The sequence below is a fragment of the Lissotriton vulgaris genome, chromosome 5 (genome assembly GCF_964263255.1).
Source record: "Lissotriton vulgaris chromosome 5, aLisVul1.2, whole genome shotgun sequence".
NCBI lineage: Eukaryota > Metazoa > Chordata > Amphibia > Caudata > Salamandridae > Lissotriton > Lissotriton vulgaris.
Genome location: NC_141693.1, coordinates 1,537,400,715 through 1,537,427,308, shown reverse-complemented (window position 1 = coordinate 1,537,427,308; position 26,594 = coordinate 1,537,400,715). Strand labels below are relative to the sequence as shown.

General features: G+C 45.3%; 1 protein-coding gene across 1 annotated transcript in view; it reads right to left on the bottom strand.

Moving 5' to 3' along the window:
* Nucleotides 1-26,594, bottom strand: part of LOC147712962 (vomeronasal type-2 receptor 1-like) — an 89,578-nt gene that overhangs the window by 18,845 nt on the left and 44,139 nt on the right. Inside the window, exon 3 of the mRNA XM_086919747.1 lies at nt 8,537-9,373. Coding sequence (XP_086775873.1) covers nt 8,537-9,373 — 837 coding nt within the window. The remainder of the gene's footprint in view (nt 1-8,536; nt 9,374-26,594) is intronic.

Here is a 26,594-nt window from a genome sequence, read left to right as displayed (position 1 = left end):
ATTAGCCACTACACCAATTGTCTTTTGCAGCATGCGATCTATCGCCGTTAAGCTAGGAAGCTGAGGATTAGCAGCTACCTTTTGCTTAGGTGCAGGGACAGATCTCAAAGTGTTACGCCTTCCCATTCTTAAGCAATCTTGTTAAAGATTAAAAGCTAAGTACTAAATGTGGGTGTAGCACTTGCCAAGGCCCTAATTATAACAAGGTGATAGAACCCTATAGAATTATTGTTCTTACAACAAATATTCCAATGCGCCTTCGGCCCTTAATCAGTTGTAGCTCACAGTCATGTAGATAGTAGATAACAAGAACATAAAGCTATGTATATAGGAACTTAAAGACAGTACAATAGGACCAAGAGGGGTGGCCCAGCCCAGCCTCTCCCGGCCACTAACGGCCACAAACGGTCCCGCCCTTGTCCCGGGCTTCTCCCGGGATACTCTCGCGCCACAAGTGATCAGGTCTATTAAATATCACGTGGGATGTCTGAGGGCGGGGCTAGCCGCCGAACTCGGGACCAGCTGTGTGTGGTCAGGCAGGGACTCCTGGTACTTGGAGTCCCTGGTGACGTTTGGCACGGTCTTCAATCAGCCCACTCGCCCCTCAGTGCACTCTCTCACGGCTCCCAAAGATGCTCCCTCCAGTGACTTAAGCCGCGGGTGGGGCAAGATGTATCGTTCTCCTCCCACGAGGAACAGCAGGTACGAAGTGCTTCTCGCAGTCAGGAGGTATGTTGATAATTGATATTGGAAAATCTAATGTTTTACAGAAACCTTACCGAGCTGAATTTTCTGACAAAGATTTAGAAAACATGAATGTGTCAGGACGTAAAGTGCAGATTAAGGAGTTGCTATCACTGTTGCAGAAGTTGGGTGATTTAGACAAATGGAAAGCTAGATGGGCAACAAAAAAGGAGGAGGCCCAAGCGAAAAATACTGCAAATGAATATTCATTAAAAGAACCAGAAAAAGTGGAATGTTGTGCCCAATGAGAGAAGTGCCTGGAGGAGGTTATGTGCATGTCCCATGGTCTCGACAGGACATTTTATCTTAGTGGGCTAAACCTTACTCAGCAGATAACTATGGCCAAACACAACAAGGGACAAACACTGGATCAGGTGTGGACAGGTAATATTATAGTGTCCGCACTTACTATCTCTCCTTGTATATGGTCTGACCACTTCTTATTTCAGTTCACCATTAAGAACATTACTATGGTAAAACCTCCAAGTATCAAAAGATCAGTGGCTAGGAATTGGAATAATATCAACAGAACCCATCTTTGTGCCACATTAGCAAATACAGTTCCAATCAATCAGGCGTCAATTAATTCAAATGAGAAAAACTTCACAGCGTGGCTCACAGCGGCAAGCAATGAACATGCCCCACTTAGAAAAATAAGATCGGCAAGGCGTCATGAAGCACAAAGATGGTTCGCTCTGGACTTAAAAATGCAAAAACTAGCACTTCGCCAATCTGAAAGAAAATGAAGAATTAGAACTTCCCTTGATAAAAAAAGCTATTTAATTCAACTTAAAGAGTATAAAAAGTCAATTTCCTCTGCCAAGGATACTTACTTCTCTTCAAAAATCTTGAGCTCTGCCAATAGGTCCAAAGAGATATTCTCTATTGTGAATGAATTATACAATCCTGAAAGAATCACACTAATATCTACACCATCTTAAGCATTTTGCAACTCCCTTGAATCATTTTTCATTGATAAAATTGCAACAATAAAAGCTAGTATCCCTTTCTGCCTTTCCCTTGAGGTATCATCTTCAATGCAGGAAAAACCCCTGTCTTCTTAACGAGTTTCAGCAAAAGACAATCCGACTTTTCTAGATCTCCTATCTACAGTAAAGTCGGGTTCACCTACTGACAGCTGCCCGCCCCATATCCTAAAAGAAGTTTTTACTATCTTCCCCAGACCCGCTTCGGCAGAAGCAACTGTCGTTCCTCTACTAAAAAATCCAGGTGCGGATCCTAGAATTCTGACCAATTACTGGCCCTTCTCCCCGCTCCCCTATTTGGCTAAGATACTGGAATCTCATGTGGCCAAATGCCTCTGTGCTTTTATTGAGCAGTCTGACTATTTTGATCCCAACCATGCAGGGTTTTGCCCAGCCCACTCAACTGAGGCACTGACACTTACTGTACTGGACACACTTCGAGAGGAAGCCGATGAGGTCTCCCTGCAGGCCTTGTTGCTGCTGGACCTGTCTGTGGCATTTGACATGGTTGATCATGGTATCCTGATCGACCGTGTCAGGGCTGCTGGCCTTAAGGAAGCAGCTTCTAAGTGGATTGAGTCATTTCTTGAGAATCGCACTCAGTCAGTGCGTCTCTCCCAGTTTTCTGCACCAAAAATGGAAACAACATGTGGAATACCTCAGGGCTCGTCATTGTCCCCTCATTTGTTTAACATCTACCTTTTTCCCTACTTCGGTCCCTGAAAAGCAGGAAGGTGCACACGTGGAATTATGCAGATGATTTGCAACTGGTGTTCACTATCGATAATTCACCTGACTTGGTACTGAATTCTAGGCAACAATATTGCTCATCTGCGACTGGATGAATAGTAATCAGTTAAAACTTAATCCAGACAAAACTGAAGTAATTCTGATAGGGGAACCCCTGAACCCTTGGAACACACTTTTTTGGCCATTGAGTTGGGCTCTACCCCATTCCTTCACCCTCAGCCAAGATTCTAGGGGTTATCATCAATAGTGACCTCACTATGAAATCCTAGATAGGAGCAGTAACCTCCACCTGTTTCTTTCAGCTTAGAAAGATAAGAAAGATCAGGAGATTACTTACACTGGAAGCTCTGATCCAGGTGGTCCTAGCCATGGTGATTTCACACCTGGGCTATGCTAACTCTTTATATTTCAGCATCCCTCTATATCTCACTAAAAAATTGCAGTTGGTGCAAAATCAGGAAGCAAGGCTGATATTTCAGCAACCCAGATGGGAACTTGTGTCCCCCATTATGGAAAAATTACATTGGCTTCCTATCCCACAAAGATGTGCATTTAAAGTTGGCTGCCTCATTTTTAAGTCCCTTAATGGTGCTAACCCAATCAATCAATCAATCAGGAGTTTGTTAAAGCGCGACTACTCACCCGTAAGGGTCTCAAGGCGCTAGGGGTGGGGTGGGTGGGGGGGTGCAGGTTCCATTCAATCAAGGAGGGGGTCTGTCGAAGAGCCAGGTTTTGAGGTTTCTTGCGAAGATGGGGAGCGATGTTGTCTGTCTGAGGTGGAGCGGAAGGGCGTTCCATGCTTTGGCCGCGAGGAAGGAGAAGGAGCGGCCTCCCGATCTGGTCTTTCTGGTGCGGGGGACCATAGCGTAGGAAAGCTGGGCTGATCGTAGGGTCCTTTGGGGTGCGTGGAATTTGAGTCGGCTGTTCCGGTATGCTGGTCCGGTGCCGTGGAGGGCCTTGTGTGCGTGGGTGAGCATCTTAAAGGTGATTCTCACCTCGACAGGAAGCCAGTGGAGTGTGCACAGATGCTGGGAGATGTGGCAGTGTTTTGGCAGGTTGAGGACCAGTCTCGCGGCGGCGCTCTGGATGTTCTGTAGCTTGCGGATGAGGTTTTTGTTTATTCTGGCGTAGAGTGCGTTGCCGTAGTCGAGTCTGCTGGTGACCAGGGCGTGAGTGACTGTCAGTGTTTGAGGGGGATCCATTTGAAGGTCTTACCAAGGAGGCGGAGGGTGTGGAAGCAGGAAGATGAGACAGAGTTGATCTGGTGGTCCATTTTGAGCTCGGAGTCCAGGATGATTCCCAGGTTGCGTGCATGGTCTGTGGGGGTTGGCGGGTTTCCGAGGGCGGTGGGCCACCAGGTGTCGCTCCAGGCATCGGGGTTTGGGCCCATGATGAGTACTTCTGTTTTGTTGGTGTTTAGTTGTAGGCAGCTGTTTTTCATCCATTTGGCGACGGCTTCCATGCCTTCTCAAAAGTTGCGTCTGGCGGTGTTGGGCTCGTTGGATAGGGAGAGGATGAGCTGGGTGTTGTCTGCATATAACACGATGTTGAGTATGTAGGTTCTGACGATGGGGGCAAGTGGAGCCATGTAGACGTTGAAGAGCGTCGGGCTGAGGGAGGAGCCCTGGGGGACTCCGCAGGTGGTAGGTGTGGGGTCCGAGAGGAAAGGGGGAGTCTGACCCGCTGCGTCCTGCCGGAGAGGAAGGAGCAGATCCAGTCGAGGGCCTTGTCCTGGATTCCTGCATCGTAGAGTCTGCGTATTAGGGTGCGGTGGGAGACTGTGTCGAACGCCGCTGATAGGTCGAGGAGGATGAGGGCTACTGTTTCTCCTTTGTCCAGTAAGGTGCGGATGTCGTCTGTTGCGGCGAGGAGGGCGGTTTCCGTACTGTGTTTTTTTCTGAAGCCGGATTGGGAGAAGTCGAGGATGTTGTATTCTTCAATGAATGTGGTGAGTTGGTCTTTGATGGCTTTCTCGATGACTTTCGCTGGGAACGGGAGCAGGGAGATGGGTCTGTAGTTTTTGAGGTCGGAGGGGTCTGCTGAGGGTTTCTTTAGGAGGGGGTTGACTTTGGCGTGTTTCCAGTCGTCGGGGAACGAGGCGGTCGCCAGGGAGCGGTTGATGGTTTGGCGGAGCATGGGTGCAATGGTGATGGGGGCTCTGTTGAAGATGTGGTGGGGGCAGGGGTCCGTGGGGGCCCCTGAGTGGATTGACTTCATTGTATTCAGTGTGTCTTCGGTTGTGAGGGCTGTCCACTCAATAATCGCTGGTTTCCGGGTGTCGGGGGTGGTTGGTGAGGGTTCAGGGAACCCAAAAATCATATCCAAGCTTGTTCAAAAATACATAGCTTCCCAGAGCTTGTGCTCTGCTCATAAGAACCTCCTAACCATTCTGTCCTACAAACGGAAACAACTAGGTGGTTATAGGTTCGCAGTACTGGCATCCAGCTTCTGGAATATTCTTCCCTTGGATATGAGAATCTGCGCTGAATTCCCTAAGTTCAGAAGGCTTCTTAAGACTTAGCTATATAACCAAGAATAAATCTAGTAGTGATGGATGGAGCATCTGAATCAATCAAACACTCACACCCAGTCAAAAGATCTGGGTTTAATCCATCACCGTTCTTTAGCCCACTCTGCCACCCCAGTTCAGACATGGCTATATGCAAATCAGTCTGACCCTGTGCCTCATGGGAACAGTCCAGCAAGAAAACTGCCAAGCCATGTCTTCCCTGGACCGGAAACAAGCTTCCGAGGACTGGTTTCTGGCATTCCAGCCGTCTTCAGCCCGGCTTGCTTGAATCCAGTGGCAAAGTGAGCAAGGGACTCACGTCTGAGCATACCCTGTCACACTTATGGCGGCCAAAAGCGGTACAAAAGGGGGTGGTGATGGATGGAGCATCTGAATCAATCAAACACTCACACCCAGTCAAAAGATCTGGGTTTAATCCATCACCGTTCTTTAGCCCACTCTGCCACCCCAGTTCAGACATGGCTATATGCAAATCAGTCTGACCCTGTTCCTCATGGTTGTGCTGTGCCTCAAGCTTGTTTCCGGTCCAGGGAAGACATGGCTTGGCAGTTCGGGCTAGACTGTTCCCATGAGGCACATTGTCAGACTGATTTGCATATAGCCATGTCTGAACTGGGGTGGCAGAGTGGGCTAAAGAACGGTGATGCATTAAACCCAGATCTTTTGACTGGGTGTGAGTGTTTGATTGATTCAGATGCCCCATTCATCACCACCCCCTTTTGTACCGTAAACCTAGTACCCAGCAGAGGATCAAACACATGGGGCTCAGGCAATATCCTAGGTCAGCGCCAAGAAACCAATCATTGTATGTGCTCTCTATAAAAAAATTTAACATAACAAATCTCACTGGGATATGGTCTTGCTTTGGATTTTTCTTGCTTGCGCTCACCAACTTAATATTGGCGAGTGTGAGTGAGGAAAAAACTCAGTTTTTCACAACACTGAGTGCTCAATGGAATGCTGAGTGTGGAAAGCTCAGCAAACTCCACAAACGGAGCAGCCTAGAGATTTCCCTTTCGGACACACTTTGGTTCCCGTCCAGTTTTTCATTTTTACATTTTTTTGCCTGACTCTGCTTTGGGCACCCACACAAATGTGGTATAATTTTTATCAGGAGGCCAATGGAAATGCTGGGTGGAAGGGAATGTGTGCCGGACTTGCGATTCAACAACTATTCCACACAGATATTTGAGGGAAATGTGACTTTTTAGCTACATTTTAAGTCTGCAGAGGATTCTGGGTATGAACCTTTTAGGGGATCAATGCAAGTCACAGATCCTTGGACTCGCCCAGGTGTCTAGTTTTCAGAAATGTCTGGGTTTGGTAGGTTTTTCTAGAAGGCCACCTAGATCGGTACCAAAAAATGCAGGTGCCCCCTTGCAAAAACAGGTGGTTTTCTGGTTGATATTTAGTAGTGCCCAAAATATGTTTTGGGCCCCTCCTCGTCACTGGCACTTGGCTCACACACAAAAGTGCTGTAGCATTTTTATCAGAAGACCTGGCAGAACACTGGGTGGTACGAATTTTGCGCCGGCCCAGTGATCCCACAACTTTCTAACACAGAATTATGAGGAAATTGTGTCATTTTAGCTAAATTTGAGGTTTGCAGAGGATTTGGGGTAAGAAGGGACTTTTTAGCTAGTTTGTAGGTTTGCAGGGGATTCTGGGTAAAAGCCCTAGGTGAGCCTCGCCAGATAAAACTCCTTGGACTCCCCTGGGTGTCAGGTTTTCATAAATGTCTGGGTTTGGCAGGTTTCCCTAGATGGCCACTGAGCCCGGGACCAAAAATGCAGGTGCCTCCCTTTCAAAACCAGGTTGTTCTATGTAGGGCACTCTACAATTGAGGTAGTTTTTTTATCAGGAGACTTGTGGGAAAACATGGGAAGTAGGACATTTGTGGTTTCATTCTGAGTCTGGAAGAGTATGGCCAGTAGCGGCTCCTCCACTTAGGCGGAGGAATGTCGCCCTACTGCATTAAAGCAGTAAAAGAAAGGAAACAATGAAATGCTAATAACATAATGTTAATATCATTTTATGTTGTATTACTGCTGCGGCAGAAGAGGGGAGGAGCGGTAGCGCCCTCCTAAGTGCCAAACAGTCATGCGCACTTTCCCTGTTCTCCATGCAGGCTGCATTACAGCCAGCATGGAGTACATTCCCTGGCCCCCAGTCCCAGGCTGAGCACCAAACCACGGTGCTCAGACCAATCACAATTCTGCATTGCAGCTTTGTGATTGATCAGGAGAGTCTGGCTGCCTGCTTCCTGTTTCATTCCCAACACGAGGAGAGGCGGCGGGGAGACGTGGTGGTAAGGTACATTTTTTTTCTTAATATCCTTGTATGGCAATGTGTGTGTGGTGTCCGGCACCAAGTCAATACACATACACCACCAGTGTAATGCACTGCATGTCGCGCAAACAACCAGACAAGCACCAGTAGCTCTGACATTTTCTTGTACATATCCCCGTCAGTGTATTGGAGTTGGAAAATTGTCTTATATCAAATCTCTGCCCTTTGATCTGGAAATCTTTCATTGTTTTCCTAGGGCTACAAGCAACATAGTTATTGCATTTAAAAAGTCCCAATATACTTTTTGAGAGTCAGAAAACCAACAACTAGTATACGAAAACAGGGGCAAAAGGTGGGAGTACACTGCAAAAAAGACCTGTTTTCTCACATCGAGACAGAACAGATAGATGGAAATATAGCATACATCTCCAGAAGTGCAAGAACCTTCTTGTGAATTGGTCCTTGCCAAATTTCTGTTGTGGACAGCAGTAAGCAGAACCATGCACTACTGAAAGTATGCTCATTTAAAGGAAAAGAATGACACAAGAGTGTTCATAATTTAAGGGACAGTTTGGTTGGTATCAAAATGGTATTTTAGATAAGAGAAGGTGGCTTTAACTTGCTTGATATTTTGGCTAATGCACTTCATGTCCAGGTGAGTTGGGAATCTGTACAGTAAACCGGTAGTAGAAAAGAACATGCATATTTTATCTCTGACAGATACTGCACTTAAATCACAGTTTATTTTGTAGTAAATTGTTGTAAGTGAATCCTTCACAAGTTTTGGCAGCCATATAGGCTGCCAATTGACGTTCGTGCTTCCGTGCAGAGTTGTCTTTAATTAGGTTAATTCAAATTGTGTGTTCCTATTCAGAATAGGATGACATAGGAAGTGTACAGCCATTGCAAACTAAACGAGGGTAGAGAAAACAAACATAGGTGATAATGTAAAAACAAAATCCTAGTCACTATGCCCGGTGAATAATTTCGGCTGAAATCTAATTCAGTTACATAGAGTTGAGCTGATGCTGTGGATGAAAGACTGTTTAAGCCTTCCCTAAAATATCGATGCGTTTTCAAAGTTTGCATAACTTTGAATGTTTGACAATACAGGTCATAAAAACGCGTGATTTAACGATGCAGAAAACACAGGAGCCAAAATCACCAACATTGATGTTTGAAACTCGTGAAGGGTTCGTGACTTAAGCTCACATAGATAGATACAGTCCAGTCCTACCTGCCACGGTGCGAAGTCTTTCTTTCTTGCGCACATTGCGTCACGGAACGGCCCTGTCCCAGGCTGACAAGAAATGAGGCTGTGCAAGGCATGAGCGACTGCATACACCGCGTTGTAAACATTGTAAGTAAGTCTGAAATTGTTAACATCAAGAATGGATTTGTTGAGATCTTGCAGCTTCTCTGAGCCAGTACAAGGTCGGGTGTGCTCCTGGATGTCTTCGGGTAAAGCTACGCTTCCATTGCTCTCCCACCTGCAGTCAAATACTTCTTCCCAAAATCCTCTAGTAAATGGATCACTTGGAAAGATCGTGGGCTTGAGGCTGTATAGAAAGTGTGCCAGTCCTGGAATTACCCCCCGACGGATGGCGAACCCCAGGGTTCCAGTCAGCAGGCTGGAGAAGCGGTCCAGGGACAGAAGAGACGAGCTGGACCAGGTATGAGTCGCAATCCATATCTTCCCCGTGATGTTATGTTGCGCCATCTCTTCCATAAAGGGCACCAAGTAGGGCTCCGGGCAGACTGTCACCAGAGCATTTGCCGAAGACTTCTTTATCACTTCTGCCACCCGCAGCATCTTTTGCCTGGAGAGCACAACGGGGATCTCTTCTGAGAAGGCAATGCATGCGCCAGCCTTCAGGATGTCCTGTCTGATGATCTGAAGCGTGGTCTGGGTAGCACCTTTTTCCAGTGAGAGAAGACCCACCCAGGACCATTTGAAGTGTGTCAGTAACCTGGCAATGCCTATGCTTGCCGTGTCCGAGTTGGGCATAGTGCGCATGAAAGATGGAAATTGGACCTTGTCACTCAGGATCTGCAGATTGGCACCATGGCTCACCTGTGGGAGAAGAAAGTTCTTCAGTGAGCAGGTCAAGTTAGACATTAAACATTAATAACTCCACTGACGGGAAGATGTGCCTTCCAATATATATTTGAATGGTTCACATGGAACAAACATTTTCAAAGGTAGGGACTGAATCTATGGGATTGGGTTAGAAGATCTACAAAATAAAACATAGTTCACCAAGTGGTTGGCATTGAAAGTGTAATTCTTCTCTCTTCGTGAGTATCCGTGCGGTGTCCAGTAACGTAATAGGTCTAGAGAATGTTTGAATTCTTATCTGATTACATAGTGTTGAGTTTTTGCTTGGGGGGGAAGGACGGGAGCTACGTGCAACTAAAGAATAGCAGAATATTTAATATCACTTTTATTTTGTAGCAGACCAATATTACAAGTGGTGTCACTAACTATCAACAAATATTTAAACATGTTTGGACTACATGTGTTCCTGAACAATGTAAAAGAAGGAACTTAAAAATAGCATATTAAAAAAAAATACAGTTGAAGGGTATTCCATGTTATAGCATGGATTATTAAACATGTTTCCCTGCCCAAAACTTTTTGAAACAATGAGTCGGTTTAGGATATGAATATCATACGTCTGCGATAATGCAATCTAAGTTAATGGTAGTAAAATCAGGGCTATTTTGCATATCATTCACCTTATTTCTGTCAAATAGGTAAATAAACAATTTTTAAAGCAATAATATTTGAATGTCTCTTACAATATAGACCACACATTTTTATTTTTTTTAAATCCTGTTCAGTTTTGTTCCAACCCACGGAAAATTGTGATCAAAGTCGCAAAATGTTTATTCTTATTATGGGGGAAGTTATTTGTAGTTCTACAATCCACACAAATAGAGACCTAGTAGAGAGGGTCCGGAGTACCTCACCTATTTATATGAAGAGTTAGGGGAGAAGAGGCAACCTTTCGGCTAGATCTGTCGACCTCGAACCTGGGGAACCAGGTTCCAGTCTCGGCAACAACGCTAAACATCCTGTGATTCTGGGCAAACCACTTAATCTCCCAGCGCCTAACAAAAATGAACGTGTCCTTCTAGAACAAAACGTGTGCTCTTGTAAAGATCTCTGATACCTGATATCTTCGGGTCTAGTTCGCGCTATATCAAACACAAAAAAAAGAGTTGTTCAGTTCAGTTCAGTTCAACTTTATTCGGATACAAAGTACCCATAAAAGTACTCAAGACAAATACATCACAATAGTTAATACAAAAGATTAAAAAGTACGATATACAAATTCAAAAAGTGACTTGTGCAAAACTGTCCATCATGTCAATGTATGCGATTATTCAAAAGAAGAAACACTTCACAGTTTGTAGTGAACAGTATCAGGGGTCCATCATGGATCTCCGCGCCCTTGTTGCCGATTTTAGGAAAGTGCCAGTGCGGAAAATAAGTTCAACATCATCTAATTCTATCATGAAGTGTGAAGTGTGTGGCTCACTGGTTAGAGGCGTCAGACCCGAGAGCAGAGGACGGCCCGGGACCAGGGTTCGATTCCCGGCGCGGCAGGTTTCTGGACCAGGGTCAGCGGACTCGATAATTCTCTCGCCTCGGTGCCCACTCTGATCAGCGATCACACTCGGCAACTCTGGGCATTAGCTTGCCTCATCTTCACTAACGGCCCCACCAGACCGCCGGGGATGCCTGGTCTCACCCTGAATATACCCATTAAGGGACCATCTCTCAGGGAAGCCAGGAAGGGTTTCGCAGCGGTCGAAGCGCCTTGGGAACCTCTGGGTAAGTAGTGCGCTATATAAATGCCTATACATTTACATCATTAATCAATATGCAACCTCCAGACTAATTGGTCTTCTTTTATTAAAATAGGGACATAAAAACTGTTTAAAATATTTGATATAGTGTTTACAGAAAAATATCAAGTGCATAATAGTTTGCTCACTTCTCCCATCACAAGAGCACAGGTTAAAATTCAAATTTGGGCTAGGACTAAGTGGAAAGCAGAGTGCAAATCGAATTGTGCTAGCTCTTAATCAAAACAGTAAACTAGTCTCCCACAAATATGTATGAAGCGGGTGACTGTAAAAAAAGTTGTATATAAGACCACCAAGGAAATGGGAGGCTAATTATCATAGAAAGTAGAGTGACATAGAGCAATTATTAATATGTCTAGTGAAGCTTATATTGTGAAGCCATAGGTCACTATGAGGCAGTATCCTAATGTACTTTTAAATGCATGCAATAAGGCTATACATTGCCACAAGATGATGATTAGCTGACATGCAATACATTTGACTAGAGGTTCTGGATTGATGTACCTAAAAATCCTCATACTCCTTCTCAGGGGTCTTACCAATAAGCAATCCATTCAAAAGCAGCAAAGAAATCAACAGAGAATCTGAAATATGAAAAGACATCTTTATTACAATTAATTGTGAGGCTACGTTGCCCAGTCACAACTAAAGCAACTGAATGAGATAACCTCTTGAAGGGTCTCCGCACAGACCTTTTATACCGTTTATCATGCCCTAGGCAAACATTCTTTGTTTTACAGTAGATAATTCACACATTTCCAACACATAGAAAAAGCAGAGTCATGATGACAAGTCCATATTTCAGTTTGTACAGTTTATAATTAACCATCCGGCAAGGTCCAGTGTTTCCATCAGATATCGACGGACCCCTAATAAAAACGGGCACCTCCCCGTCGTAAAGCAGATCATAAAGAAAGAAACAGAGACAGGTGTGTGTAAGATTAGACATGGTTTGTGTGCGATGAAAGGCTTATGGTATGTTGTGCCTTGATACTAATCTCGCTTGGCCACTGGGAAAGGAACTGCCTGAACAGGTTCTGCTTGAGGCAGTGGAGTCAGCTCGCCCAGGTCATAGAGGAGTCAGCAAAGGTGTATGTGTCCTTTCAGATCAAATTCAGCCTTGGTCATTTTGACTATGTAAGGGCAATCACAAGATGGACGCCGCTCACAAGATGGAACCCGAGGTTTCAAGACGAAAACCATGATTTAAGGGTGTTTTCATCACTCAATCGTGACGCAAATGCACAGGCATAACATCTCAATCATAACCGGTCTGCCAATACCAAATTCGTCATGGTATGATTATATTTTTGACACGAGTGTAGAGCTTCGGTACCACACCATAGCAGGGTCCAGATTTTTCAGTACCACAGGATCCTAGTATACAATCAATAAAGGTCAACTTTTCAGTCCATAGGATTTTCTTGATTCGTCAACTGATAAGTTGACACTATAGTTCTTCATCTGGCCAGATTTCCTCCACTGTCCCCAGCTGGCTTCTGGAGCTACTTCCTAACGGGGTTGTGGCAGAAACATAGAAAATACTACTAGGGACTGTGTTTTCTATATCACCCAGAAAACTGTCATTCTCTCAATCTTCTGATTATAATTGTCTTTCACATGAAGCATAGTTCCTTAGAAGCTGTAAAACATCAGACAAGGACACCATTCATTCAGACAAACCCCTCCTGAGTCGAAAAGCCGGGAGCCGCATTGCTCTATTTTTAAAAACTGTAAAACGTGTTCACTTGTGTTTCTTTTAACTCACTCACCCCTGAGCACTCGCTACTTGACCAGCCGGCACCCCGCACAGATGATTGAAAGCTGTCGCGGAGAGTGTTGACTAAAACTCCAGGCGCCATTCTCTGGACGAGGAGACACGCTGACTCGACAGGCCACGCCCCTTTTTGCTTCATAAGCGCACGCTGACTGAGAGCGGCGCTTCATTCAGACAAACCCCTCCTGAGGCGAAAAGCCGGGAGCCGCATTGCTCTATTTTTAAAAACTGTAAAACGTGTTCACTTGTGTTTCTTTTAACTCACTCACCCCTGAGCACTCGCTACTTGACCAGCCGGCACCCAGCACAGCTGCTTGAAAGCTGTCGCGGAGAGTGTTGACTAAAACTCCAGGCGCCATTCTCTGGACGAGGAGACACGCCCACTCGACAGGCCACGCCCCTTTTTGCTTCATAAGCGCGCGCTGACTGAGAGCGGCGCTTCATTCAGACAAACCCCTCCTGAGGCGAAAAGCCGGGAGCCGCATTGCTCTATTTTCAAAAACTGTAAAACGTGTTCACTTGTGTTTCTTTTAACTCACTCACCCCTGAGCACTCGTTACTTGACCAGCCGGCACCCCGCACAGCTGATTGAAAGCTGTCACGGAGAGTGTTGACTAAAACTCCAGGCGCCATTCTCTGGACGAGGAGACACGCCCACTCGACAGGCCACGTCCCTTTTTGCTTCATAAGCGCGCGCTGACTGAGAGCGGCGCTTCATTCAGACAAACCCCTCCTGAGGCGAAAAGCCGGGAGCCGCATTGCTCTATTTTTAAAAACTGTAAAACGTGTTCACTTGTATTTCTTTTAACTCACTCACCCCTGAGCGCTCGCTACTTGACCAGCCGGCACCCCGCACAGCTGATTGAAAACTGTCGCGGAGAGTGTTGACTAAAACTCCAGGCGCCATTCTCTGGACAAGGAGACACGCCCACTACACAGGCCACGCCCCCTTGTTTTCTCCCTCCCCCCCACCCTCAAAACCATGATCATTCGTAGGACGCGCAGCGGACGAGCGCAGCGGGCGCGGCGATTGCGCGTCGAAGGCGCGCTTAAGGCAAGCTTGTCTGCGCTCGTCCGCGCCCAGCCGGGCCCAGGGGCCATGTCCCCTGGCCCCAACAGAGACGATAGACAGGTATACAGCCCGAGCCTCCTACATCAGCTACGGCCACCGATCTCTCCCGAGTGTGGTACCCCGAGACACCCCCTGGAGATCCCTCGACACTGCAAGCACTGTAAATCCAACCTAATCACTATAACCACCAAACCCAGAGCCGAGGTAAAGAACTACTCTATGTTCCTACTTAATTGCAGGTCTTTAGTAAAGCATTGCCTAGAAATTGCCTTGTTACTGGAGGAATATTCCCCAGACGCAATCTTTTTGACCGAGACATGGCTGAACCAAGACTCTCAGCCAGACCTGGCACAGGCCATCATCCCGGGATATCAGATAGCGCGGGCTGACCGACTACTGGGCAGAGGTGGCGGCCTCGCGATTATCTATAAAGAAAGCTATACCTGCCGCCATTCAGCGGAAGACATTGAGGACTGTGAAAACCTCTCTTTCTCTATCAAGTTCTCTCCTAATACCTGCTGCACCGGTATTCTTATCTACCACACTCCTGGTCCCATTGGACAATTCAACACCTCTCTACTCTCGGTGGCCTCCCAGTCGGTTATCTCTCCTTCCAACTTCACCTTACTAGGAGATTTCAACATCCATTTTGACACCCTGCTAGACCTCACGGCACTAGAGACACAGTCAAGCCTGGCTGCCATTCAACTTGAGCAACTGGTCCCCTCTGCTACACACGAAAAGGGGCATCTGTTAGACCCGATCTTCAGTAACTGCTACCAGCTCAAAGTGGGCAACATTACTAGACTTCCTTGGTCGGACCATTTCTTGATAGCCTTTAACTGGACCACGAGCAAACAACCCCCTTCCTCATTTACTACCAGAAAAACCCGCAACTGGTCAAAACTTCCCATTGACAATTGGATGCAGGCTCTCTGCACCACTAGACCCGCTCTCTCCCAAGACCCAACCTCAAACAAGAGAAAATATGATGAATGGATAACCACCTCTCTTGACTCAGTCCTTCCAGTATACCCATCAAGCTCCAAGAGGCATAGCAAAACAGCCCCATGGTATACAGAAGATCTTAGAAACCATAAAGGCCTCTGCAAAAGACAGGAGAGGAAATAGCGCATATCATATAATCCCGAAGAAAAAGCCACCTATAGGGAAATGATCAGGAACTACAAGCTGGCCATAAAAACCTCGCAAGCTGCCTACTACAACCTTAAAATAACTACGGCGAAATCTAAACCAAAAGAAATATACCGTATAGTAAATTCCTGATCAAACCTCCCCCACCTGTCACAGATAATAACAACTCACCGTCCAAGTGCAATGACCTGGTGGAATTTTTCTTACAAAAAGTTAATAAAATGTATCTTTCCTTCCCCAACCCACCCATCGACTCGCCTGTCCAATGCTCGCACTCAGCCTCAAACCCGAACAAGTGGCTGGAGTCCTTTCCCCTGATAGCATTGGAAACCTTAGAGAAACTGGCACAACAAATAAAAACCGGCTCCCCATGTGACCCTGCTCCCCCAGGCTCATTGGGCTTGGCCAGCAAAACTATTTTCCCTACCCTCCTGGACCTACTGAACTCTTCCATAGTGAGCAGGACAGTTCCCACGACCTGGAAGCACGCAATGGTGCGAGCTCTACTAAAAAAACCCTCCCTTGACCCAGCCAACCCCAGTAATTATCGCCCGATCTCTCTACTCCCATGGGCGTCTAAGATCCTAGAGAAACACGTCAAAACCATCCTGACGACGTTTTTCGAGGAAAACCACCTCCTCGACTCCTCCCAAACGGGCTTTTGCACTAAACATGGGACAGAGACCGCCCTATTGGCCGTAACTGAGGAGGCAAGACAGATCCTAGATCGAGGGGGGTCAGTGGCAGTGATCCTCCTCGATCTAAGTGCCGCGTTTGACACGGTACACCACAAAATCCTGCTGATTCGCCTAGCCGACTTAGGAGTGAGCGGAGATGCCCTGACATGGTTCGAATCTTTTCTATCAGATAGAACCTTCCAGGTCTTCGACGGCACATCCCGCTCATCCAGTAGACCTCTGGGATGCGGAGTCCCGCAGGGCTCTTCCTTAAGCCCTACGCTCTTTAATGCATACATGAAGCCACAGGCTGGGATTGTCCGTCCGCATGGTGTCAATATCATCTCCTATGCGGACGACACCCAGCTGGTGGTTTCCCTTGCACAGAAGAGCGGCCTCCAGTCTCCACCAGACCTAGCGGCCTGTCTGGAAGACGTAAAGAGCTGGATGACGAGCTCATGCCTAAAGCTCAATGACGACAAAACTGAGCTCATGCTCCTGGGCCCGGCCTCCCCCGCCACCATAGAGCTGATCTGGCCATCAAGCATGGGAATGGCTCCACCCCCTAGAGATAACATCAAAAGCCTAGGAGTCTGGCTCGACAAATCTCTGAGCCTCAATACACAGGCTACTAAGGTATCAGCCACCTGTTTCGAGGCCAAACAAATAATTATACAGCGCCTCATCCAATCTCGTCTGGATTTTAACAACGCCCTCTACCTGGGAGCACCAGACTACACCCTACAAAAGCTTCAACGCACCCAGAACTGCGCTGCCCGGGCGCTGCTGGAAATCCCTCGGAGGACCTCAATAAAAACTGGCCTAAAAACCCTACATTGGCTGCCTGTTAGGGACAGAGTAAAATTTAAAGCGCTATGCATTGCCCACCAGACATTCTGGAAAATGGGTCCAGACATCAACCGCTCCCTGATTTCTCCTTACAGGCCCAACAAGACTCTTCGTTCCTCAACAGCATTCCTAGCCAAAATTCCCAGAATCTGTAGAGCCAGAGCAGGAATACGCTCATTCTCGTACAATATCTCCAAACTCTAGAACACCCTCCCTCTGCAGCTGAGAAACAACTCCAACCTAACCAGCTTCCGCAAACAGCTAAAAACTCTCCTTTTTAATGCTTAATGAATAGTAACCTTATGAGGGTTTTTTCTGTTTTCTAGCGCCTGGACGCCTCAGGGCAGCTGCAGCACTCTACAAATCTCATTTTCATTTCATTTCATTTCATTTCATTTCACCACCATTGTAAAAGACAGGTCAGTGATGCCGAGCATACCGTGAAAGCCCAGTTGAGGGACCAGGGACATCTACCTCGTCCCGCTGCTGTCTGACACCCTAGTTTGCTATTTAGTAGTTGTGATATGCATCCTAGTGTCACACTATCAAGTAGTTCAAGTTAGATATTTCACTTAGTGAATCTGTGCCAAAATGATGTGAACTGACATTTGGCAGTATCTGAATTTGACCATAATGCCATGTGCCCTTGGGAGGACCTTTAACGGGAATTTCATTGTTTGGTTTTTAGTAGCAGAGAAACTGATGTTTTATGAAAGCTATTCCTAATGTGTTGTAGTGCAGTCTAATCATAATGAAGTGAGTTAAGGTATTAGGGAAACACCTTGTTAGAAATTGGGGTCTCTAGTTGGCAGTGGTAGGTAACTTTGTCTAAATAGGGACCCTTGCTTCCAGACAGGGTAAGGAGGATACACACTCTAGATAACCAGTGCTCACCCCCTTGGTAGCTATGTACGATGAGATAGGCTTATCCCAAAGGCAAAGTGTAAAGTATTTGTACCAACACTCACAGTAACACAGTGATAACACCACAAATTGACACCACAGCGGTTTAGAAAAAGAAAGTATCTTTATCTGAATTTTAACAAGACCAAAACGAGAACAATCCAACATATAAGTATTAAGAAAAATTACTTTCAAAACACTTGAGCAACTGAATCCGTACAAAATGATATATGCGTAAATTCTTGCACAGTACCGGCGGTTGTGACAAAATTCACCAAGCCAATCAACCACAGCGATGGGAAGTGTAAAAAAATAAAGAGATGTGTCAGTTCCTGAGACCCTCGTGGATGAGATGCGACAGTTCCGCTGTACACAGGGGAGTGATGCATCAAGTCCTCTCTGTAGGTGGAAGCAATGCATTGATTTTGGGACAACTCCAATCCTCATGTGATGCGTCAGGGAAAACTTGCCGCACAGGGACCTTGGATGGATATCTGGGATGCATTGGTGAATGGTGCGGCGAACGGCGCTGGGTCTACCTTTTCAGCCACAATCCCTGGTGGAGAAGTGTGGCTCACTGGTGTGGAGAAGTGTGGCTCACTGGTTAGAGCAGGCAGACCCTGAAGCAGAGGTCAGACCTGGGACCAGGGTTCAATTCCCGACGCTGCAGGGTCTTGAGCTCAAATGTCCATGGACTTGATAATTCTCGCTTCGGTGCCTGACCTAATCATGGGTTCACACTCTGCAACTCTGGGCATTAAGCTTGCTTAATCTCCACAACAGCCCCCCGGCGGCGGGATGCCTGGCTTTCACCTTGGGGATGCCCTGTAGGGGCTATCTCACAGGGAAAAGCCAGGACGGGTTCCCAAGGCAAGCGCGGAGATACCCCTTCGGGGGTCGAATCAGGCGCTATATAAGAACATAATAATAATAATAATAATCAATTCTTGCGGCAACAACAGATGCTGCATTGGTTTTGGCAGCGGCAGGCCGATGCAGGGAGATTCTTCTCACACCACGGTGTTGCATCGGAAAACTGTCACAAGAAGAGTGAGGCATCGATTTCCTTGTTGTTGTGTTGCTTTTCCAGCTCCTAACAGCGGAAACAACCTCCAGAAGCCCAACACAGTCACAGACACCTCTTGGCAGGTCAATACTCCTAGCAAGGAAGTTCAGGGGAGCTAGGGGTGAAGTCTTTGTGTTCCTGAGAATTCAAAACAGGAGGGGAGCTCTACTCAAGCCTTGGAGACTTTCCTCAAGCAGGGGACACAGCCCAGAGCAGAGTCCTTCTCCTTTCCTTGGCAGAAAACAGCAACTGCAGGCTAACCCCTGACACACAACAAGGACAGTACTTCTCTTCAGTTTCTCCAGCTCTTCTCCTTGGCAAAGGTTCCTCTTTATTCCTAAAGTAGTCCAAAGTTCAGGGTTTTAGCTCTAATACTTATACCCCAGATTGTCTTTATTCTCTTTGGAGGGGTCTCTGAGCCCTGTCCAAACCAGTTCGGTCCTCTCTGATGCAGCTGCCCAGCAGGAGGTGGTGAAAGCATTGTGTAAGGCAGACAGGTCCTATTCAGGTGCAAGGTAAATCTCCTCCCACCACTCTAAATGCAGACCTGGCATTTTCAGGTGCTAGTGAGAACTCCTTCCCCTACTCTGAATGCAGTCCAGGTCTATTCAGCCCAGCCCTGACTCATTCAGAAAAGCAGGACACACATCAACCCCCCCATTGGCTGTCTGAGAGAATGCTCCTGCCCAGCCCCAGTCACTCCAAAACCAGACAGTCAACATACAAACAGGCAGAGACACACAGAATGGTTAAATAAGATAGACAGAATGCAGAACAATGTCCTACAATCACCCCAGGACAGAGATCTGGGCCTAAATCCATCATTATTTTGCTCCCCTTGCCATTGCTGTATGAACCCAGCCATATGCAAATCAGTCTTGATCCTGTGCCCAATGGGAACAGTGGAGGAGTATGGCTCAAAGGTTACAGCGGCAGACCCTGATGCAGAGCTCTGGCCTGGGACCAGGGTTCAATTCCCGCCTTGGTGGGTTTTTGGCTCAATTTCCTCGGACCTGACAATTCTCGCCTCGGTGCCTATTCTAATCATGGGCCCCACGCTGAAACTCTGGGCAATAGCTTGCTTAACCTCCACTCTGGCCACAACAGTGCTAGGATGCCTGGCTTCACCCTGGGGGTGCCCAGGAGTGGACACTTCGCAGGGAAAGCCAGGAAGGGTTTCACAGTGGTATGAGTAATAGTGCCAGGAAACCGCCTGGTGGCAGTGTGCTCTACAAATACCTTGACATTTACATTTACATTTAACAGTCCAGCTGGAGTCAGGCTATCCTGGCTGATGAGGGCTGAAAGCCCAAAACCGGTCCTAGGATGCTTGTTTCCAGTCCAGGGTGGACCTGACATGGCAGTTTGGGCTGGACTATTCCCATTGGGTGCAGTGTCAAGACTAATTTGCATATGGCTGTGTCCAAGCTGAAATGGCGAGCAAAAAAACAATGGATTTAGGCCAAGATCTCTGTACTGGGGTGAATTTATAACATTGTTCTGCACTCTGTCCATCAATTTTTCTTTTTACTTTCTAAAAGTGGCATTTTCAAACACAGAGTTTAAAAACCATATTTAGTAAAACATGTGTTAATAAATTCCAAGTTCAGAGAGCCTAAACTTGAATTTTCCATTTTATCTGTATGGGAAGATATGCTTGTAAAATGTTACAAAGCATTCCCCATTATATCCTATGAAGCAAGATAGTCTTTCAATAGTAAAAAACTAAATTGCCAGTATTTCACTATCAGGACTAGTTATACACATCAGTACATGCCCTACCTTTCACAAATGCTGCACCTTGCCCAAAGAAACCTTGGGCCTACCATAGGGGTGTCCTGTATGTAGGAAAAGGGAAGGTTAGGGCCTGGCAAGTGGGTGCACTTGCCAAGTCGACATGGCAGTTAACAAACAGCACACAGGCACTGCAGTTGTAGGCCTGAGACATCTTTTCAGGGCTACTCATGTGGGAGGCCCAATCAGTGCTGCAGACCCACTAGTAGTATTTGATTTATTAGCCCTGGCACAATTAGTTCACTTTACTAGGTACTGACCAGTAAGTCAAATATGCTAATCATGGATAACTAATCATGTTCCCAATTTACACAGAGAGCATATGAACTTTAGCACTAATTAGCAGTGGTAAAGCGCCAATAGTCCTAAAACCAACAAACACAGGTCAAGAAAAAATAGGAGAAGGAAGCAGAAAGTTTGGGAACTACACTGCAAAAAGGGCCAAGTCCAACTCACCTTTTTACTGAGTTGGAATTTGTAGTTGTTTCCAATTATTTTGAAACATAATATCACCATCCGTGCAACAAAGTATCAAGAAAACATTGGCACTTTGCACACTGAATTGCAGCAGATCATGTAAAACTGTTTTCTGCTTTCCATTACGAAATATATGGCTAATATCTATTTCAGGATGAACGTGAAGCTCGGGTAATTGCCAAGAATAGGAGCTTCTGAATCAAATCATTGGTAGTTACTGCATGTATCATTGGTGTATATTGCTCTTCCCAATTACTATGGGAAGCCCACAGTAATACCACAAACAGAAACACAAACATGTGGGTCTGAGAGAGAGTTTATATGACACTAGTCCTGGGATCTCTGTAGATGATTTTCCCTAGGGCTTACCAGTCAGTAGCTGCCTGCCATCAAAAGACTAAGCTTTCCACATGCTCTCGATCTGACATGAGCAGATGGTGTGTTCAGACCGCTGCTAAGCATCCTCGCTACTTGGATCGTTATATATATATATATATATATATATATATATATATATATATGTATGTATGTATGTATGTATGTATGTATGTATGTATGTATGTGTGCTTGTATGCGTGTAGGTGTTGGTGTAAGTAGAGCATAAACTTGTACAGTGTTTTGTTTTATTTTTTGGGACATGTATAAAGGGTGACGTGAGACTTAAATATTCTGTGCTGAGTGCTGGATGTCATACTTATTAGGCTTCTTCTTCAGTCAGCTGAACACTAGGAGCTCCTTGATTAGGACAGAAACAAACCTTACAAACAGCCTTTCCCAAGATCACAAGTGGTCTGTTTATTAAAGGATTTCCGAAGTTCCAAGGCCAAGATGTTTTCCTATGATGCCAGTTAAAGCGTATATGAAAGAGGCCCCATAAGGGGAGGATGAGCTGCAACCCTTTTATTCTGGGATTTTTCATCTCCATCTTCCACTTTTGCTGATATTTTGTGCCTAATTTTCAATTCAAGAAGGTTGGATAGTTTTCCTTCTGGGTTCTTCCATAAGCATAGCCTGACTATTTTATACTTCCTGAAGTCAGGAAGGTACCTTGCTGATTTCTAACACTAATTCCATTTACTATCCGGAATTACAACATTTCCAAAAGAGGTTTACCCTTTTGGTTTCTCCTCCTAACTGTGCTCACCTGTTGCCCGTAACATATTATTAAGGGCAGGGTGGCATCAAAGTTGCTAAGACAAGTCACCCTTCCCTTTGTAAATCTAGAAGGGAACTCTACAGACCTTCTCAGTATCCAGTTATTGCCAGGTTACTAGTGCCAAGACCACAGGTAGATTTTGATAGGTGTGCTACACAATGAACTAATGCTAGATAACTTAATGCTGCTTGGTATCAAGTGGAAAACTGAAGTACAAACCTGGCTGGCTTTGCGGTGACGCCTCTGGTGGGTCATAAAAACTGAGTTGCAACATAGAGACAAAATTAAGTCTTCAAGCCAAATCTGCCTTTGGAAAGGGGAAAGGTGGTACAACTAAGCTTGGACATAGTTGGATTGGCAGAGAGGCTAGCCATGGTTCACATGACCTCGCTTAAGTCGTGGTGCAGTCCAAGGTAGCTTAGGTTTAAATGCCTGATCACTCTCAGGTCAGCTGACTTTGAAGTGGGGCAGATGAAACAAACAGAAGCATGCCCATGGTTGGCTGAACAGTGATGTTGGCAGTTCCAATGATGCTGTTTGATCTGTGATGCAGTCAGAAGCAATACTGGGGATTCAGGCCAAACATGTCTGTAATTTGCCAATGTTGAAGGACAGAAAGGCAAGGAAACTGACAACTGTTACACTGATGGTAGATCACATGCCTCTGCTTAAGGCATGTTGCAGCATAGAGTCTGTTGATTTTGGGGGGGTAAAAATCCATTCGAATTGAAGCATGATCATGTAGTGACGATGTAAATATCTCACAACACCATCTTTGTTTTGTAATGTAGCCTGGGCTGACTGAGCCTGGGACTCCAAGTCAAAGCATCATCTGATTTGGGAGACGCGCAAGCACGCAAACAAAGATGGCGGCCGAGCTCCTTTTTTAGCTCGTTTTACTCCCGTTTTTACCTTTAAAGCGACGATTCCTGTCAGAATTCGAGTCAAAAGTGAATGGAGACCCTTGGGATTGCCTACCTGCTGTAGCCAGCCATTTTCATCAATTTTGGAGCACTGGAAGTTCTTCTTTTGGCAGTGTGGCTCCTGGACCCAGCCCAGCTTCTAAGGTACTGCAGGGTTTCCAGTCAGAGGGGCGGAGGCAGTTCTAGGAAAGGGCCTGGCTTGGGCCTAGCCACGCCCACAGCTCATTTTAGCTGCTGCACCAGTGGTTTTTATTGCATTTTCACAACTTTTACAGCTTTTTGGGCTAATTTCTCGTATTTTTACTGTTTTCAACTTATTTTTTGGCAACATGGAGAATAAAGCTGTTGTTAATAATAAAAGGAGGCAGCAAGTTTCCCCTCCTCCTATTAAATATAAATTGTATTGTATTGTATGGCATATTTGTATAGCGCTAAACTGTGCTAGGTCTCCTAAGACACGGCATCCCTACCCTCAAACGAGAAGATAAGTTGCATGTGTCGTCCGCCTAGTTGATGACCGCAATGCCAAAGGACTTAATTAAACTGACCAAGGGGCGGAGATATAGATTGAATAAAATAGGGCTAATGGCCGACCCTTGCGGTACGCCTTGCCCCACCCGCCAGATGTCCGAACGGTCGGGCGGCAAGGCTACCACCTGGTGTCTGTTACCAAGGTAAGAGACCAACCAGTCAAGGGCCAGGCCAGATACCCCAATCTCCTCTTGTCTCCTGATCAGAATGGCATGGTTGACCGTATCGAACGCGGCCGACATGTCAAGCAGCACAAGGAAGGCTGCTCGACCAAAGTCGACACGTGAGCGAAGGTCATTCAAAGCGGTCACCAGTGCAGACTCAGTGCCGGGGCTTGGTCTGAACCCAAACTGAGCCTCGTCCAAGCAGGTGTTGGTCTCTAAGAAGCTGGACAGATGTTTTGTCGCCAGTTTTTCCAAGATCGTAATTGGCAGAGGAAGTAATGAAATAGGCCTGTAATTTGCTGAGCAGGTCGGGTCCAATGTGTCCTTTTTCAGAATTGGCGATACCATGGCCAGCCTCCAACAATTCGGGACTTTAGCCGTACTGAAAGACTTGCAGCAGATGGCGTGAAGAGGGGGGAAAAGGTCTTCTTGAAACAGTTTCCAGTATTTATATGGCAGCGGGTCAAGGGGGGAACCCGACGAGATCCCGTTCACCACGGTTCAAAAATCCTCAAAGGACGGGAGGGGAAAACCGTTCAACCGAACCTTCCTAGCATCCGACTCCATCAGGATCGCAGGGGTGGTTCCTCTTGCCAGGTTAGACGTAGCATGAGGGGTCACCAAGGAAAGAGACCCTAAATTGCTCAAAATAAGGGTGATCTTGTCCTCAAAGGCCTTTGCCAAAGAGTCACAGAGCAGTTGGGAGGCAGGTATGTCCTTGGAGGCACATGCGCGGAGGGATAAATCCCTTACAATCTTAAACAGGGCCTGAGATTTATTTGTCAGTAGAGTTTCCTCCAGGAAAATGGCTTTGGCCAATCTTCGGAGCCTTTCTTATCTTTAATATTAGAGGAGATTCAAGCTTTGAGAGTCAATTTTGATTCCATTGCGTCAGAAATTAAAAATGTTCGCAAGGAGATGGCTAGTCTATCCATGCAAAGTTCAAATAATTCAATTAAAATTCAGGATGATAAGGCTAGAATTGACTCTTTCACTCCTCTGGTGGCCAAAATTTCACCTTTGTGTTCTCAGTTACTGGATTTGGAAAATCGCAATAGGCAATACAATCTTCGCATTTTTAATTTAAATGAAGATGTTGAAGGGGCTAACTGCAGATTATACATGGAAAATTTGCTTCCTGGTGTTTTGCAACTCAAAGTTCCTGAAAATTTTTAAATAGATAAGGCTCACAGAATTCCTTCCAGTTGAAATCCTCATCACTCCAAACCACGACAAATGATCTTAAAGGTTCTTTGTCGCCATCACTTGGTCTTAATTAGAAAGACAGCTAAAGAAATTCCTTCGCTGATGGTTATTGGAAATAAGATCTTTATTCATCATGATTTTGCCAAGGAAACTGTCGCAGTATGCAAAGAATTTTCTACTTTTCGTCCTCATCTTCGACGTCTTGGCTTCAAGCATGGACTTTTTGATCCCTCGACGATGCGTATATGGAAAGATAATTTCTCCAAATCTTTTCAACGCCCTGAAGACTTGAGACATTTTGTTGATCAGCAGTCTCAACATTCAATGGATGCTCATGATTCCAATACTTGAGTTATAACAGTTCTTCCTTTTCTGACAGGATACTGAGACCTTCTTCTGTAGGGCTCCAGCGGTTCCGGACATTCTTGTAACCGTGTGCGTTTCACATTTTGCATTTATGTCTTTTGTTTGTCGTTTTTTCCTTGTTTTTTCTTTTCTTCTATCTTTTGGTCTGTTTTGGAGCTACTTTTTTCTCCTTTTTATTTTAGTCCAATTTCTTATATGCTTCTTTTTCTCTTATGCCTGTCTTCTGGATCTCATTTCTTACGCTTTTCTACTATGGCTAATGTCATAAGTTGAATGTAGTGTCATTAAATGTTAAAGGATGCGTCATCCAGTTAAGCGTACAAAAATATTAGATTATTTAGGAAGGTTCAACGCTGATATTTGTTTTATTCAAGAGACTAATATGGATGGCAACATTTTAGAATATATGAAAATGAAATGGGTTGATAGCATTGTCTTTTCTTCTGCTACTGGAAAGAAAAATGGTGTGGGTATTTTGTTTGCAAAAAGATTACATTGTCAGATTTTACGCAAACACTCTGATGCTGATGGTAGATATATATTAGCAAAAATTTAAGTTCATGATACATTCTTATTTTTATTAAATGTTTATGGTCATACTGCTGACGATCCTACATTCTGGTCTACTCTTGCTACAGAGGTCTTAAAGGTTGAAAATGTCCCTTTAATTGTTGGTGGGGATTTTAATATAATTTATGACCCCTTTTTAGATAGAATTTCTTGTACTAAATTCCACCCTTCTAAGGTGTATTTCACATTCAAAGCTTTTCTTGGAACCACTAAATTAGTTGATATATGGAGATTACACTTCCCCACAGAAAAAAGTTTCACTTTTTTCTCCAATCATCATAACTCCCATTCCCCAATTGATTGTTTATTGATTTCCAGACACTTAATTAATTCTGTTTCAGATCAGAGAATTTTTAATATCGATATCATTAACCACGCCTATTTTCATTATTTTTAAATTTACAATCAACATACACTAACGAATCTAGGTGGCGAATGAACACTGATATTGTATTGAAAAATGAAACAAAACTTTTATCAGCCATAAAAGAGTATTTTTCATTTAATCACAAAAGTTCTACCTCTTTAATTAACAAATGGGATGCATCTAAAGCTTATATTAGGGGGTCCACAATTTCCATTATGTCACACGAAAACAAAACCTTCAATGCATCCATTACAGATGTACAAAAACAAATTGCGAAAAATGAAAGACTCTTTATAACCTCTAATGATCCCCAATATAGGTTTATGCTTCAAAAATTACGATATGATTTTAACTCCATTCTTAGTA